The sequence below is a fragment of the Vigna umbellata genome, chromosome 1 (genome assembly GCF_029865625.1).
Source record: "Vigna umbellata cultivar VRB3 chromosome 1, Vumbellata_1.0, whole genome shotgun sequence".
Lineage (NCBI taxonomy): Eukaryota > Viridiplantae > Streptophyta > Magnoliopsida > Fabales > Fabaceae > Vigna > Vigna umbellata.
The window spans coordinates 107494975-107508595 of NC_142165.1; the positions used below are offsets into that span (position 1 = coordinate 107494975).

Genomic DNA, 13621 nt, shown 5'->3' on the forward strand with positions numbered 1-13621 from the left:
CTTTTGAAATATTTAAAATATAAAGAACATCACAAATAAACCATGAGAAAGGTAAAAAAAATTAAAATGCAGAGAGTAAAAACCACAATAATACATATTTTTTATTGATTTTATTTTATCCCAAACTACGGTACAATTTTAAGGAAATTATTTTATTATTTTGAAAATAATTAATTATAGTTACTCGCTCAAAATGTACAAAAGACTCTCATTGAGAACACATCACAATTTCACGTAAAAACATATCACATGAACTCACCAAACCTAAGTGTACTAAAAATAATGATAGATAGATAAGGAATGATATTACCTCTTATGACAAATATTTAAAGAAAAAAACTAAAACCAGGAGTATATACAATGATCTCATCAATAATATTCAAATGTATTAAAAAAAATACAAAGAAAAACTTTAATGTACTTAAAAAAGTCTTATAAACTATAAACTTTGATTGAAAATATTTAAAATTTGATAAATTCGAATAATTATTATATAAAATTATCTTAAATTAATTTAACCAAATTTTTTAATAATAATCAATTATATTATTTACCATTGAATATAAAATTATATATATATATATATATATATATATATATATATATATATATATATATATATATATATATATATATATATATATATATATATATATATATATAAAGGTTTGCTAACGTACGCCTGTTTTTCAGTTGGTACATTTTAGCAATGTGTACCGAATTTTAGTAGACAAAAATATTCTTATATATCATGGATTCTAAGTTTTAAGGTTAAGGATATTTTAATAATTTTCATTCTCAAAACTAAAAAAAAAAGCCAAACCCATGACTGTTAAACAATCTTACAAAAAATGATTTTATAATAAGTTTTCATTTTATAATTTTTATCTTATCTAATTTTATCTAATTTTCACAAACATAAAGGAATTGGTAATTGACCGGGAAAAAATCAGAAATACTCGCTGTTAAACAATTTCTTACAAAAAAATGATTTTATAATGAATTTTCATTTTATAATTTTTGTGTTATCTAATTTTCACAAGCATAATGACATCAAAGGAATTGGTAATTGATCTTGAAAAGAATTAGAAACACTCGTTGTTAAACAATTTCTTACAAAAAATGATTTTATAATGAGTTTTCATTTTATAATTTTTGTCGTATATAATTTTATCTAATTTTCACACGCATAATGACATCCAAACGAATTGGTAATTGGCATGTAGGATTTTTTTTTATAAATGATGATTCAACCTATGCAGATGATGAAATTAGAGAGGTTGGTGAAGATGGTGAAATTAAAGAGATATTGAATGAACTTTTGCTTGAAGGTGAATATGTCAATAACTCAATTCTTTATTAACGGCAAGTGTTTCTAATTTTTTCAATTAGGGCTGACTGAGAAAAGGTTAGAATGAGAGAGGCGAAAGAGAAAAGGTTGAGAGGAATGAGAGAGGTGAATAAAGGTTTGGGGTTTCTTTTTTTAGTTTTGAGAATGAAAATTATTAAAATACCCTTAACCTTAAAACTTAGAATACATTATATATAAGGGTATGTTTGTCTACTAAAATCTGATTAAAATGTACCTATGTTTGTCTACTAAAATCCAATACACATTACTAAAATGTACCAACTGAAAAACAGACGCGTTAGCAAATCTCATATATATATATATATATATATATATATATATATATATATATATATATATATATATATATAATTTTAATACATAATTAAGTATGTGTATATAATTTGTTCTTACACGACAAATGTATTCGTCAAATACACGTGTCTACTTAACTTTTAGTTATATTTTCATTCTCTGTGGTAGATATCTTTTTTTGTCGATATGTTCAAATATATTTACTTTCCATTCTCTTTGTTCAATCTTATTAGTATTTGGTTGAAAAACCTATAAAGTCACTCTTACGCTTAATTCAATAATACTTAGAGATAATACTTACAACAATAATTGGGCAGATCTCGTACTTAGAGATGATATTTATTTACTTAGGTATCTTAGATATGTCTTTATTTAGGATTTCCTACTTAATTATTAGTTGTGTTTATTGTTTTTAATGTCATTAATTGGTTTTAATAAAGTAATATTATTTATGTAGAAACGCCTAGGTCACGTCATCTCCTAATAATCTGTACTCTGAGATCGCCTCAATTTCTTGAAATCATGTTACAAGTCGTCCACCGCACGTAATTTCTTATTTAAACAATTATATAAACTATGTGAATGTTTTATTTGGACAAATAAAAACAATGATTATATTTTTTAGAAAATCATGTTCGCTTAATGATAATAAGATAAATTAACGTATATAAATTTACATGTAAAAGTATATATTTAAATGCCTTAACTATGTAGTAAAAAAACAAGGAAACCACTAGATAGAATCTGTCCAAATATTGACAGAATCAATTAACAAAACAGTAGCCTATTATGTAGCCAACAAATTTGCAGATAAGGTGCAACAGAATATCTCATTAGTGAAGTATAAGAATATTTAAAACTATTTAACATTAGCCAAAACAAAGATTATCCTAAACAATTTACAACAGCTATTGATCCATAACAGAAAACACAAAAATTAAACCAGAACATATGGATTTGCAATGAGATCGAAGTGATTCGTAAGTAGATGACTTCGAAAACCTAAACTAGAGAGCCAAGATCGAACACAGTCTTACTTTGACGGTCAGTGCGGGAGTGCACCAGAGTACCTCGAACTCGCTCAACCCACAAATGCCTCGACGCCTCCACCTCGATGCCTCCACCTCGACGCCTCCACCTCACAGGAGAAGACGAACACGAAACCAAACAAGAAGAGAAGACGAACACAAAGCCAAGCCAAAGAAGACGAACACAAAGCCAAGCAGGAGAAGATTGTGGTGCAGGGTAGGATTTGAGGGAAATTTTTATGAAAACAGGAAGAAGGTTTTAGGGTTCGAAAATATACCCCAAATTAGAATAGATGTTCCTAAAATGAATGGCCGAAGACACGTGGAGGGGATATGGGTTCGTAAATATTATAAAATTAAAAGAAAATCATATTTTAGGGACGGTTTTATTAAAACCACCGGAATTATTCGAGATTTCTAAACCCTCATAAAATAACCCCTCCTAAAATTAAGGGTTAAATATGTTTTTAGTCCCTAAACTATTGACCGTTTCTGGTTTTCGTCCCTCTTTCAAAGTAAGGTACAATTTAGTCCTCAATCTTTAAAAAACGTTCGTTTTAGTCGAAAAAACGAACGTTTTGAGGACTAAAACGAGGACTAAAAACAAAATTTTGAAGACTAAAACGAACATTTTTCTAAAAAACGAGGACCAAATTGTACCTTACTTTGAAAGAGGGACGAAAACCAGAAACGGCCAATAGTTTAGGGACTAAAAACATATTTAACCCTTAAATTAATTATTTTTGTAGTGTAATTGTAGATAATATTATAATATCAAGGTAAAACAAATACAATGCAACGTCACATCGTTGACATAAAGAAAGTGGTAAACCTGATGTTGTCTACTGTGAAGGGATGATTAATAAATATATATTTATACTATAATGTAGTAAGAATAAAACATTGTTACAAATTTCAATTAAGAAAATTTTGATTATGACTACTTTAACAAATACAATTGTAAATTAAAAGTTATATCTAAGACACGTACAGATCAACATCAACATAAAAAATTAGAATTTATGTTTATTATTATGTAAATTGTTTTTATTTGTAAAATATTAGTCATAACGTATTTTTGCAAGTAAATAGTTGATGAAAAATACAATAACGTGTGACTATGGGCCTTTTAGTTTAAGTGATGGAGTCTAAGTTTATGGTTGAGTCTCTCATAAATCTTTTAGTAGAGTACCTGGTTTAATCGTTTTATGATACAATCTCTTGTAATATAGTTTGTTACTCAGTTATGTCAGTAGTAAATCATTTCGATCTCAATAAATATTGTTAAGAAGCTTGACCATAGTGTGTTGGTAAAATATAATTCTTTGGTCTATATGTCTTCTATAGAGGATGTTATTCTCATTATTGTTTGAAGAAAAGAAATGATGAAAATGGTGTATCTTATTCAAGGACAAGGTATAATTGATATATATATATATATATATATATATATATATATATATATATATATAGTTGTTTAAAACAATATAAAAACAGAATATAAATATATGCACATATATGAAAGGAAAATAAATTAAATTCAATATCCCTTCTCAAGCTGCAGCATATATATCCTTAATGCTCAGCTTAGACAACAAAGATTGAAATTATGTTGGATGCAAAGCTTTAGTATGAATGTCTGCAAGTTGGACTCAAGTAGAAATGGGCAGAAGCTTAATTACACCAGCTTAACTTTATCCCTTATGAGATGACAATCAATTTCAATATGCTTTGTCCTTTCATGCATGGCTGGATTCTGTGCAATTTGTATAGCAGATTGATTGTCACAAAACAGAGGAACTGGTTGTGGTAGAGGCTCTTTCAAATCATGGAGCAAATACAGAAGCCATTGAATTTCACATGTTGTGGAAGCTAAGGCTCTATATTCTCTTCGGTTGATGATCTAGATATAGTATCTTGCTTCTTGGATTTCTAGTTGATTAAGGATGCACCATAGAACACATTAAAACCAGTCACAGACCTTCTAGTGTCAGGGCAAGCAGCCCAATCAGAATCACTAAAAGCCTTGAGAGCATGTTCTGTGTTGGAGGGAAAGAATAACCCTTGTCTTGGATTGTTCTTGATATATCTTAGGATCCTTATTGCTGTTGCATAGTGTTCTTTCAAAAGATTGGAAAGAAATTGACTGAGAGTACTAACAGCAAAACATAAATCTGGTCTCGTGTTGGTTAGATATAATAACCTGCTAAGAAGTCTTCTATAGGCATACACATCTGAATAGAGTTTCTCTTCTGTCTTGAAAAATTTTGTGACTGACTGTATGAGAGTAGAAACAGGTTGACATCCCAACAATCCTGCATCTTCTACTAATTCTAAAGCATACTTCTTTTGTGACAAATTAATACTCTTTTGAGATCTTACAATTTCTAAGCTCAGAAAATACTTGAGTTGGCCTAGATCTTTAATCTTGAACTTTGCATTCAATAGAGCCTTCACAGTTTGGATTTCCTGGATGTCATCACCTGCCTGGACTAATATTCAATTGTGTATTTTTTTCCATAATAAGAAGAGAATACAATTGATATATATATATATATATATATATATATATATATATATATATATATATATATATATATATATATATATATATATATATTTAAAACAATATAAAAACAAAATATAAATATAAAAACAGAATTAAATATATGAACATAAATGTATATATGAAAGGAAAATAAATTAAATCTAATAATTATCAATAGTTTACATGTTTATAACAATTATATTCAACTTATAGTAGTTTAAAACAAATTTTTAAATTTTTTTATATTTTCATAGACTTGTTTTATGAAGGATTTGAAAATAACTCAATGGGTTAATATGTTTAATAAGAGAAAAAATTTTAATATTGAAAAAGACGATGAACCGATTTAAACTAAATAAAATCTAATAAAAGTAGGCTAAACAAATTATACAAAATCTTCCAAAAACACAAACTTTTAAAAACTAAAGACTTTTTATGAAATGTGATTGATTGATGATAAAATTTTGTAATGTGTTAAAAAATTTACATTTGTTATTATATATAAAATTCAAAGTATGAAATTATTTTCGTAAAAATATCGTAATTTTTTTTTCATAATTTTTTTTATTATAAGTAAGATGTAATTTTATCATATAGATTGATATAGATTGATGTTACCTTGTCATATTTTTCTTTCTATTTAATTTTAATAATACTTTTACATAATAATAAAAATGATACTTAGCATCGATTTATTTAAAAAAATTGTTTACTTTTTTTTTTATTACAAAACCTTCGTTCACATTATGATATTTGATAATTGATTGATTTATATGATTTATTAATACATTGATGATATACATTTGAAATCAAATTTTAATTGATTGATATTAATAAATTTTCATGACTGAGTTTCAAATTAATTTACTTATGATTGTTTTTAATTACAGTCAATACTTTTACAGACGATATTTGCAGTATTAATATTTGTGTTATTGGTATTATTTTATTACGATGCTTCAACCCTTAACAAATATGTACCGAAAAATGGTTATTTTAAATTGAATTTAGTTATAATAAAACAAAAGTGGGTAGCAATTGATAAAATACAAAAAATAAAAAAAGAATGATTGTGCACGAGATATTTCTCGTAAATGTTTTTCCACATATTTGAAAGATATTTCATCTTAATTCTATATTAATTTCATTATTCATTTATGTATTTCTATTAATAAAATTGAGATCCAAAAAAGAAATAGTAACGCATTTGATATATACGTATAAATTGAAGCGCGTGAGGTGTCATTTTCTTTGCCACTTAGTCCAAGCCCTTTACAGCTCTATACATGGCTCCAGATTCTAATACTCTATTTCTCATGTTGAGTTGTTTTGTTAACGTGTTCTATGTGAATTCAGTCTTTTTTAAATGACAAACTTGACTAGCATATAAAACTGTTTTAATATTTTTTCATATCAATAATTAATATTTTATTTAAGCAAGTGTAATCATATATTTTGAAAATCATTCACTATTTTCCATCCTCATTTTATAATATCTTCTTCAAAGTAAATATATATATATATATATATATATATATATATATATATATATATATATATATATATATATATATATATATATATATCATTAAATGTTGATTAATACAAATTAATTTATTATATATTTCACAAAAATTAACTAATAAGTTAACATATAGTTAATAGGTTAATTTGAAGTTAATAAGCTTTTTTTATTTATTTATTTAGAGTTCCTTTAACCATTAATAAACTTATTGATATTGTCAAATGTACTTTTGGAAGTTCCGAGGAACTAAATTAGCTTATTAAAATATATGCGTTTTGTTAACTAAATGATAAATCAGCTAGTAGATGTGAAGAAAAAATAAAAAGACATAACTTATTATACAAATAAAATTATATTTTAAAAAATTAATTTATTATATAATCTTATTTTTTTAAATAATTAAATTTTTATTAAACCTTTTAGTACTTTTATTTATTTTTTAAAAGTTGTATATGTTTTTTTTTATTTGAACAAGTTATTTTATTTAAATAAACTGATTTGAGTATTAATCAAATATACATTTTATTTTATTTTATTTTTAAAATATAAATTTATTTATTTTTCAATTTAAACTATTATTACAATAATTTTTTTTTTCTAATTGTAGTTTGTATAATTTTCAGATAGCTTTATGAAACTTGTTATTTTATTTTGTTTTCTTAATTAAACTATATACAAAAAGATAAAAAAAATAATCCAATAAAGATTAAAAATGGTGTAATAATTAACTGAGTATAGATAAGCAACACAATTGAATTATGTTTCACTTTAAACAGGACTTCTTATGTCAAGTCATTTTTAAGTAAATCATAATAAAATTTACGAGTTTTTCTTTAGTGAGTAGTTCTTATAAGCACTCAAATTTTTATAGTCTTTTATTTGCACTTTATCATTTTACAACGTAAAAATAACTTAAATTATTCTCATTTTTCTTATCAAGTATACTACTAATTACATTGTAATTTCTTATACGATCACTACTATTTTTTTTTCTTAAGCAAACCTTAAGCTGAGAAGATCTTACAACTTATTAGTTAGAAGTTATTAAAATAAATTACTTAAGTTATTTATCTAATACTTGTATGCTGATTAAACTAGTTTATAAATTAGTCAAATAAGTTAATAATTAATTTATTGGCTTCATCAAACACATTGTTGATATGATGATTTAAAATTTGGAATTCTCTAATAAGTTTGTTTAAGGCCAAAAAATACTTTTTCTAAGTCAAGGTTTTTAATGTAAAAATTGTTTATAAGCTGACTGTTTGAAGCATCATTTGGTTGTGAAAAAAAGTCTAAAAAAATAATCTGTTTGAATGGATTTAAAATCTTTTAACGTTTAATTATTTCAATACTTTTTTTAAAAAATTTCATATACACTTTTTTCATATGTAAAATTTTTCTTTTATCTAAAAGAAATTGATTTTCTTAAAACTAATTTTCAACAAATTTATACGTTTTTTTATTTCTATTATAATTAATTATTAAAGTAATCCATTTATACATTTTTTTAGTTGTGTTTATTTAGAGATCACATAATATTATTATATGTTCATTAGTTTTAGAAATCTCATAACAAAACATGCTTTTAAACCTACCAGTAGACTTATGCAAATCAAATTATGCCATTAAAAAGGTCTATACCAGATAAATAAATCAGATTTAAAATGTTTTTCTTTAAGAAGCCAGACCTAAACTTATTCTTGCTTTATCTATTTCCACACTCTAGTTTAAGTGAAAGCTAAATCAGCATGTTCTAGATGGGTCTGATATTGATTCAACATGCAGGAATTACAAGGCCTTAGATTGGGCTTGGAATAAAATCTAAGCGGCCCAAAATCCGCCCAAGGTAGGTATTCTTCACCTTTATATGTATTTGTCGTCTTCGCCAGAGCCTTATTCTTTCGCCTTTAGCGGTACTCTCTCTCTCTCTTCATGTTTGTGCACTTTTCTATTTGATTTTTATTTTTATTTGTTGTGTAATTTGCTGGAGTAGAAAATGTGTTGATATTGGTGAAAGACTAATGGTCTTAATGTATCTGAATTAGGTTTCTGTATTTACGACGAAGAGAGTTGATTATACGGTGACATAAGAATGCAGAACGAGGAGGGGAAACTCACTGAGTTATACGTTCCTAGAAAATGGTATATACAAGTTCTGTTTTTGGAATTGTGGGTTTGTTTGGTTGTTCTTTCGTGTAATTTGAACTGATGCCAACCACGTTTCAGCTCTGCCACTAACAGACTCATAACTGCAAAGGACCATGCCTCGGTTCAGATGAACATTGGCCATTTGGATGAGAATGGTATCTACAATGGTCATTTTTCCACTTTTGCTCTCTGTGGTTTCGTTCGAGCACAGGTTCGTATGCTTTTGTTTTACCTTTTTCTGATGCATTATTGTAATCCGTTATGGCTTATGATGCCATGATTTTTGTGACAAGTAAACGTAAAATACTTTGTTTTTTCTAATTTATTATTAAGATTGTTGGCAACTTAGACTAGACGTTCCAATGGCATTACGCATTCTTTTTCTAATGTTGGTTGATTTTGGCTAATTGTGCTTTTTGCCCTGATTTGTTTTGCAATTTACGTTTTAAAATAAAGCACTTGGTAGCATCTTTCGTTTATCTTACGTACAACCTCTTTGGCTTGCAATGGTTGTTGTAGCAGCATCTCACTTCCTATGTGGTATAAGTACGCAATCATTGTTGATTACCAATGATTATCCTTTAAAAAATACTTTGAATTAGCATGGGCAGGGAATGTGCATGGATGGGGTTTGATTGTGTGGAACATTTAGATTTCTTCTTTTGTTAATGTAGTCTTGTACCATCCTATACACCTCTTGTTACTTTTGGTTGGATGAAGCTACGATCGAATGGTATGATTAACATTTAACAGTGAAGTAGATTGTCGGGTTTGGGGCAGTTGTTTTTACTTTCATGCATGATAGAAAATATATACTTTGATTGTCATTGGGCTAATTGCACATGCATAGATATTTCAAGGATGTTCATGACAACTAACTCCCCATTGCAATTTTTTACAAATGATTTTATGTTTTCTTTTCCAGGGTGAGGCTGACAGTGCACTAGATAGGTTGTGGCAGAAGAAGAAGACAGAAGTTAAAAAACACTAGAAGTGATCAATTTTTTGCCCGAAGTTCTATGATTCCTAGACATATTTCACTATTATGATTGTGGAACTTTGGTAATTTAGTTATAACTTTTGCAATATTTTGTTTTTCTCAGCTGAAAGCTGCTTTTTGATCTATTGACACTGCTTTCAGAAATATTGTTTCTTTCCTTCGATAAATTTCGTTGATTTATGATAATGATTGAGATTTAACTCAGTTCGTTGATGTGATTATTATCCTTGTGCTCTGAACTTGAAGAACTAAATCTGCACCCTGACAAGTGGGAATAATGATCTTTACGTTTGATGAAAATCCGTCTAAGCTGCATTGGCCTACACTGGTTCAAATTATGCATAGACTTGTCCTTCCTGAAAGTTTTTTCCAACGATGATTGACATTTTAATTGTGATTTCCTTGGTTCATTTTAAAACTTACGACACTGGATATTTAAAACGAGCAACATCGAGGACATGGACCCTGTTGGTGTCACTGAAATCATTTTCAGACGCTGTAATCAGAGTGACGACTTTCATATACCCAGCCGGTGTCAATGACATGGTTCATCAGCTATAAGAATCATTGCTTTAATTTTTCAAACGTTATAGGGAGATTGATGACTTTCATTAATAAATCTTCCTTGAGAAGAGTTAAACCCACGACTTCTCTTATCTTTTTTTTCAAACTTATCAAATCACTGGCCAGCAATTTTTTTTCAGAACCTCCATAATTTTCTTTCCGGACTTCCATAATTTCTTTTTCATTTTATTCTTTTTAAATTGTATAATTCGAAAACTATTTTTGAAGAAAAAAATGACTTTCAAATTATTCATTTTAAAAGAAATAAATTGGATTACATAATTCCCGGAAGTTAAAAAAAATGCTAGGTTTCGATTTTCTGCTCTTTTAAAGTGTCTGCATCCATTAGGAGATGAAAAAAGTGGGTAAAAGATATAAGGATTTCGGTATATAAATAATTTAATTTAGAGTTTTATTTTAGTCCAAAAGTATTTATTTTTATATATGAAACTAATATCTGTAAAATATCAAATCTAAGATTGTTATTATTTTGTTAAGAAATGCTAATTTCAGTTAGAAAATAGATTAAAGATGGTTTTCAAAGATAAAATATTTATTTTAACATTTCTTTTTCTTTTCTTTTTTTTCAAAATAAGATTATGTTAGACATGGTTATAAAACATGAGGGACTACATTAAATTATAATAAAAATTATACTTCACACAAATTTATGAAAAAAATTTAAGTTAATTACTAGTTGATCCCAAAAAAGTTATTATGACTAAAGAAGGAATCACTTAGGTTTCTTCGAAGTATACTCAAAAACATAATTTATTCTCATAAACTCTCTATAAATAGAATATACCCCTAAACATGTTTTAAAATTATTCAGATATTCACTTTGTCTTATTTGAAACTTATCATAAAAATATAAGGAGACTTCATAAATTGAATAATTAAATCTAAAGAAGAAAACTAAAAATCGTAAAAAACTTCTTTTAATCATTACTTCAATCATATAATAATAAAACAATGAAAAAGCAAATAATAGAAAGATTGAACATTATTACGCTCAAAGAACATATCATACCATATAACAATTTCTAAAAAACAAAAATTTTATTTAATCACACCTTATTCAATCAAAACAAGTCTCAATTCACTTGTTACATACAAGTAAAAAAAAATTACTACTTTTTTTTTTAAAAAAAAACATAGCAATATATTCAAAGTACAATTAGGCACATTTTTATTCATTAATAATTAAAGAGAAAAAGTTATGACAATAAAATAAGTGACAACAAAATAAGTAAGTACAGATAAATTAATAGCAAAATATAATCTTACTTTTTGTTGAATAAAGAATTTGTCATTATAATATAAGATTTTATTTATTTTTATTTTACACTTGTATAAGTAAATACCATTTATTGATTAACTCAGATTTTGCTTTCCTTTTTCCTTCTCTCTCTTGAATTTTCCCTTCTTTCTTCTAACTTTTTTTTTCTATTATCTTTTTATTTTTATTTTTCTGTTTTTTTGTTTACATTATTCAGATGACAATTAATAAGTCAATATCAAGTATAATTAGAGTAACTTTCTTTTTTGACTTGAGAAATTTCTCTATCTTTTGTTTCCAAACTTTTATTTTGAAGATTTTAAGATTTCAAAAGATTAATAAGATGAGAAATGTAATATCTCTCGAGAAGTTTAACTTCTTATATTTATTTTTGCAGTTTGGATGTTTTCCTGGGATATCAAAGTCTTTAAATCTATTTTTGTATTTATTTATGACTTTGCTCTTGCTTAGAGATCGGATTAATTTCATTGATGAAATTAATTTGTTTTAGTAGTACGGATAATAATTAGAAGTTATGGGGAATTTGTTTTGATGCTCCAAATTTTCTTGTTGAAGTTAAAATTTAAATATCTTATCTATTTTTCATGTCTACATAAAATATTAATGTACTTTATTTTTTATAAAATACATGCATATGTTTTGAATTATTATTTAGATTTTAATTATGTTCTAAATCAAATAAATAAATATATCAAGTGGTAAAAGTTAATTGAGATTTTTAATAAATTATTTTTCTTTCATATTTTTGTAATTTTGTTGTGAAAAGTTGAATACAATATATTATATAATTTAATAAATATGTATTTATAATCTGTTATTGCTTTATTGTATATTATATTAAGTTATGTCATACGAAGAAAGATTGTCACAATATAAAATATGTATCTAATCTTTAAAATGGAGTGGTTTTTAGGTTATTATAATACTTTGTATTTTTTTTTATTATTATTATTATACCGTACCTTTTATTTTATTTAAAATTGAAATTTTGAAAGTCAGTATTTTAGTAAACTAATATAATTTCATTATTTAATGTCTGAGGATAAAATTGACGGTGTATATACTGGCCCATTACCATACTTTTGATGTAAATATTTATTTTTTTAAAATTTTAAAAGTATTATATATTTGGAATTTAAAGAATATTATGAAATTTATTAATATTCTTAAATAATTCAATAATAAATCATTGATAATAAAAACCTTACATTATTAAAGAAAGAAAATTTGGAATAAATGTTTTCCTCTGACTAAAATTATATTTATCAAAAGTTAAATGTATTAATTAATTATTAACACAAAAGTTAAAAAAAGGTAATAAAATATAAATAGTTAATGGAAAACAAATGTTAAACTATAATAGAAATAAAATTTGAAATATATATTTTTCTATAATTAAAATCATTTTTATCAATAAAACTTAAATGAATTAATTAATTAATTAAATCAAAAAATAAAAGAATAATAACATATCAATAATTAATAATTAAAAATGCATAATTGGAAAACTAACATCACTTTTGAGAATAAACATTTTAAATTATTGTAGTATTTTATCGATGAATTTTATAATTTTAATTACAAGACGAAAAAATTCATTATAAATAAAATATGTTATAGATAAATTTATCAACGAAAAAATTTATCGATAATAAAATATATATTATTGATAGATAAAATTCACTGATAATTAAAATTTCAAAATTTATCGATAAAATCTGTGAGTAATTCAAATTTAGCGATAAATTTGTTTCTTTTGATAAAATTTGGGGCAATTTTAAGAATTTTTGTAGTGTATTTCTTTTACTTTTTAATAAATTACAAATAATGAATTTTATA

General features: G+C 25.3%; 1 protein-coding gene across 1 annotated transcript; it reads left to right on the forward strand.

Annotated features, from left to right (window-relative positions):
* The first annotated feature begins 8760 nt into the window (after nucleotides 1–8760).
* Nucleotides 8761–10131, forward strand: LOC124825268 (small ribosomal subunit protein eS21). Its single transcript, XM_047298214.2, has 3 exons — nucleotides 8761–8912; nucleotides 8997–9129; nucleotides 9844–10131. Exons 1-3 carry the CDS (start codon nucleotides 8863–8865, stop codon nucleotides 9907–9909), a joined length of 249 nt encoding a protein of 82 aa, XP_047154170.1. The 5' UTR covers nucleotides 8761–8862; the 3' UTR covers nucleotides 9910–10131.
* The last annotated feature ends 3490 nt before the right edge of the window (nucleotides 10132–13621 follow it).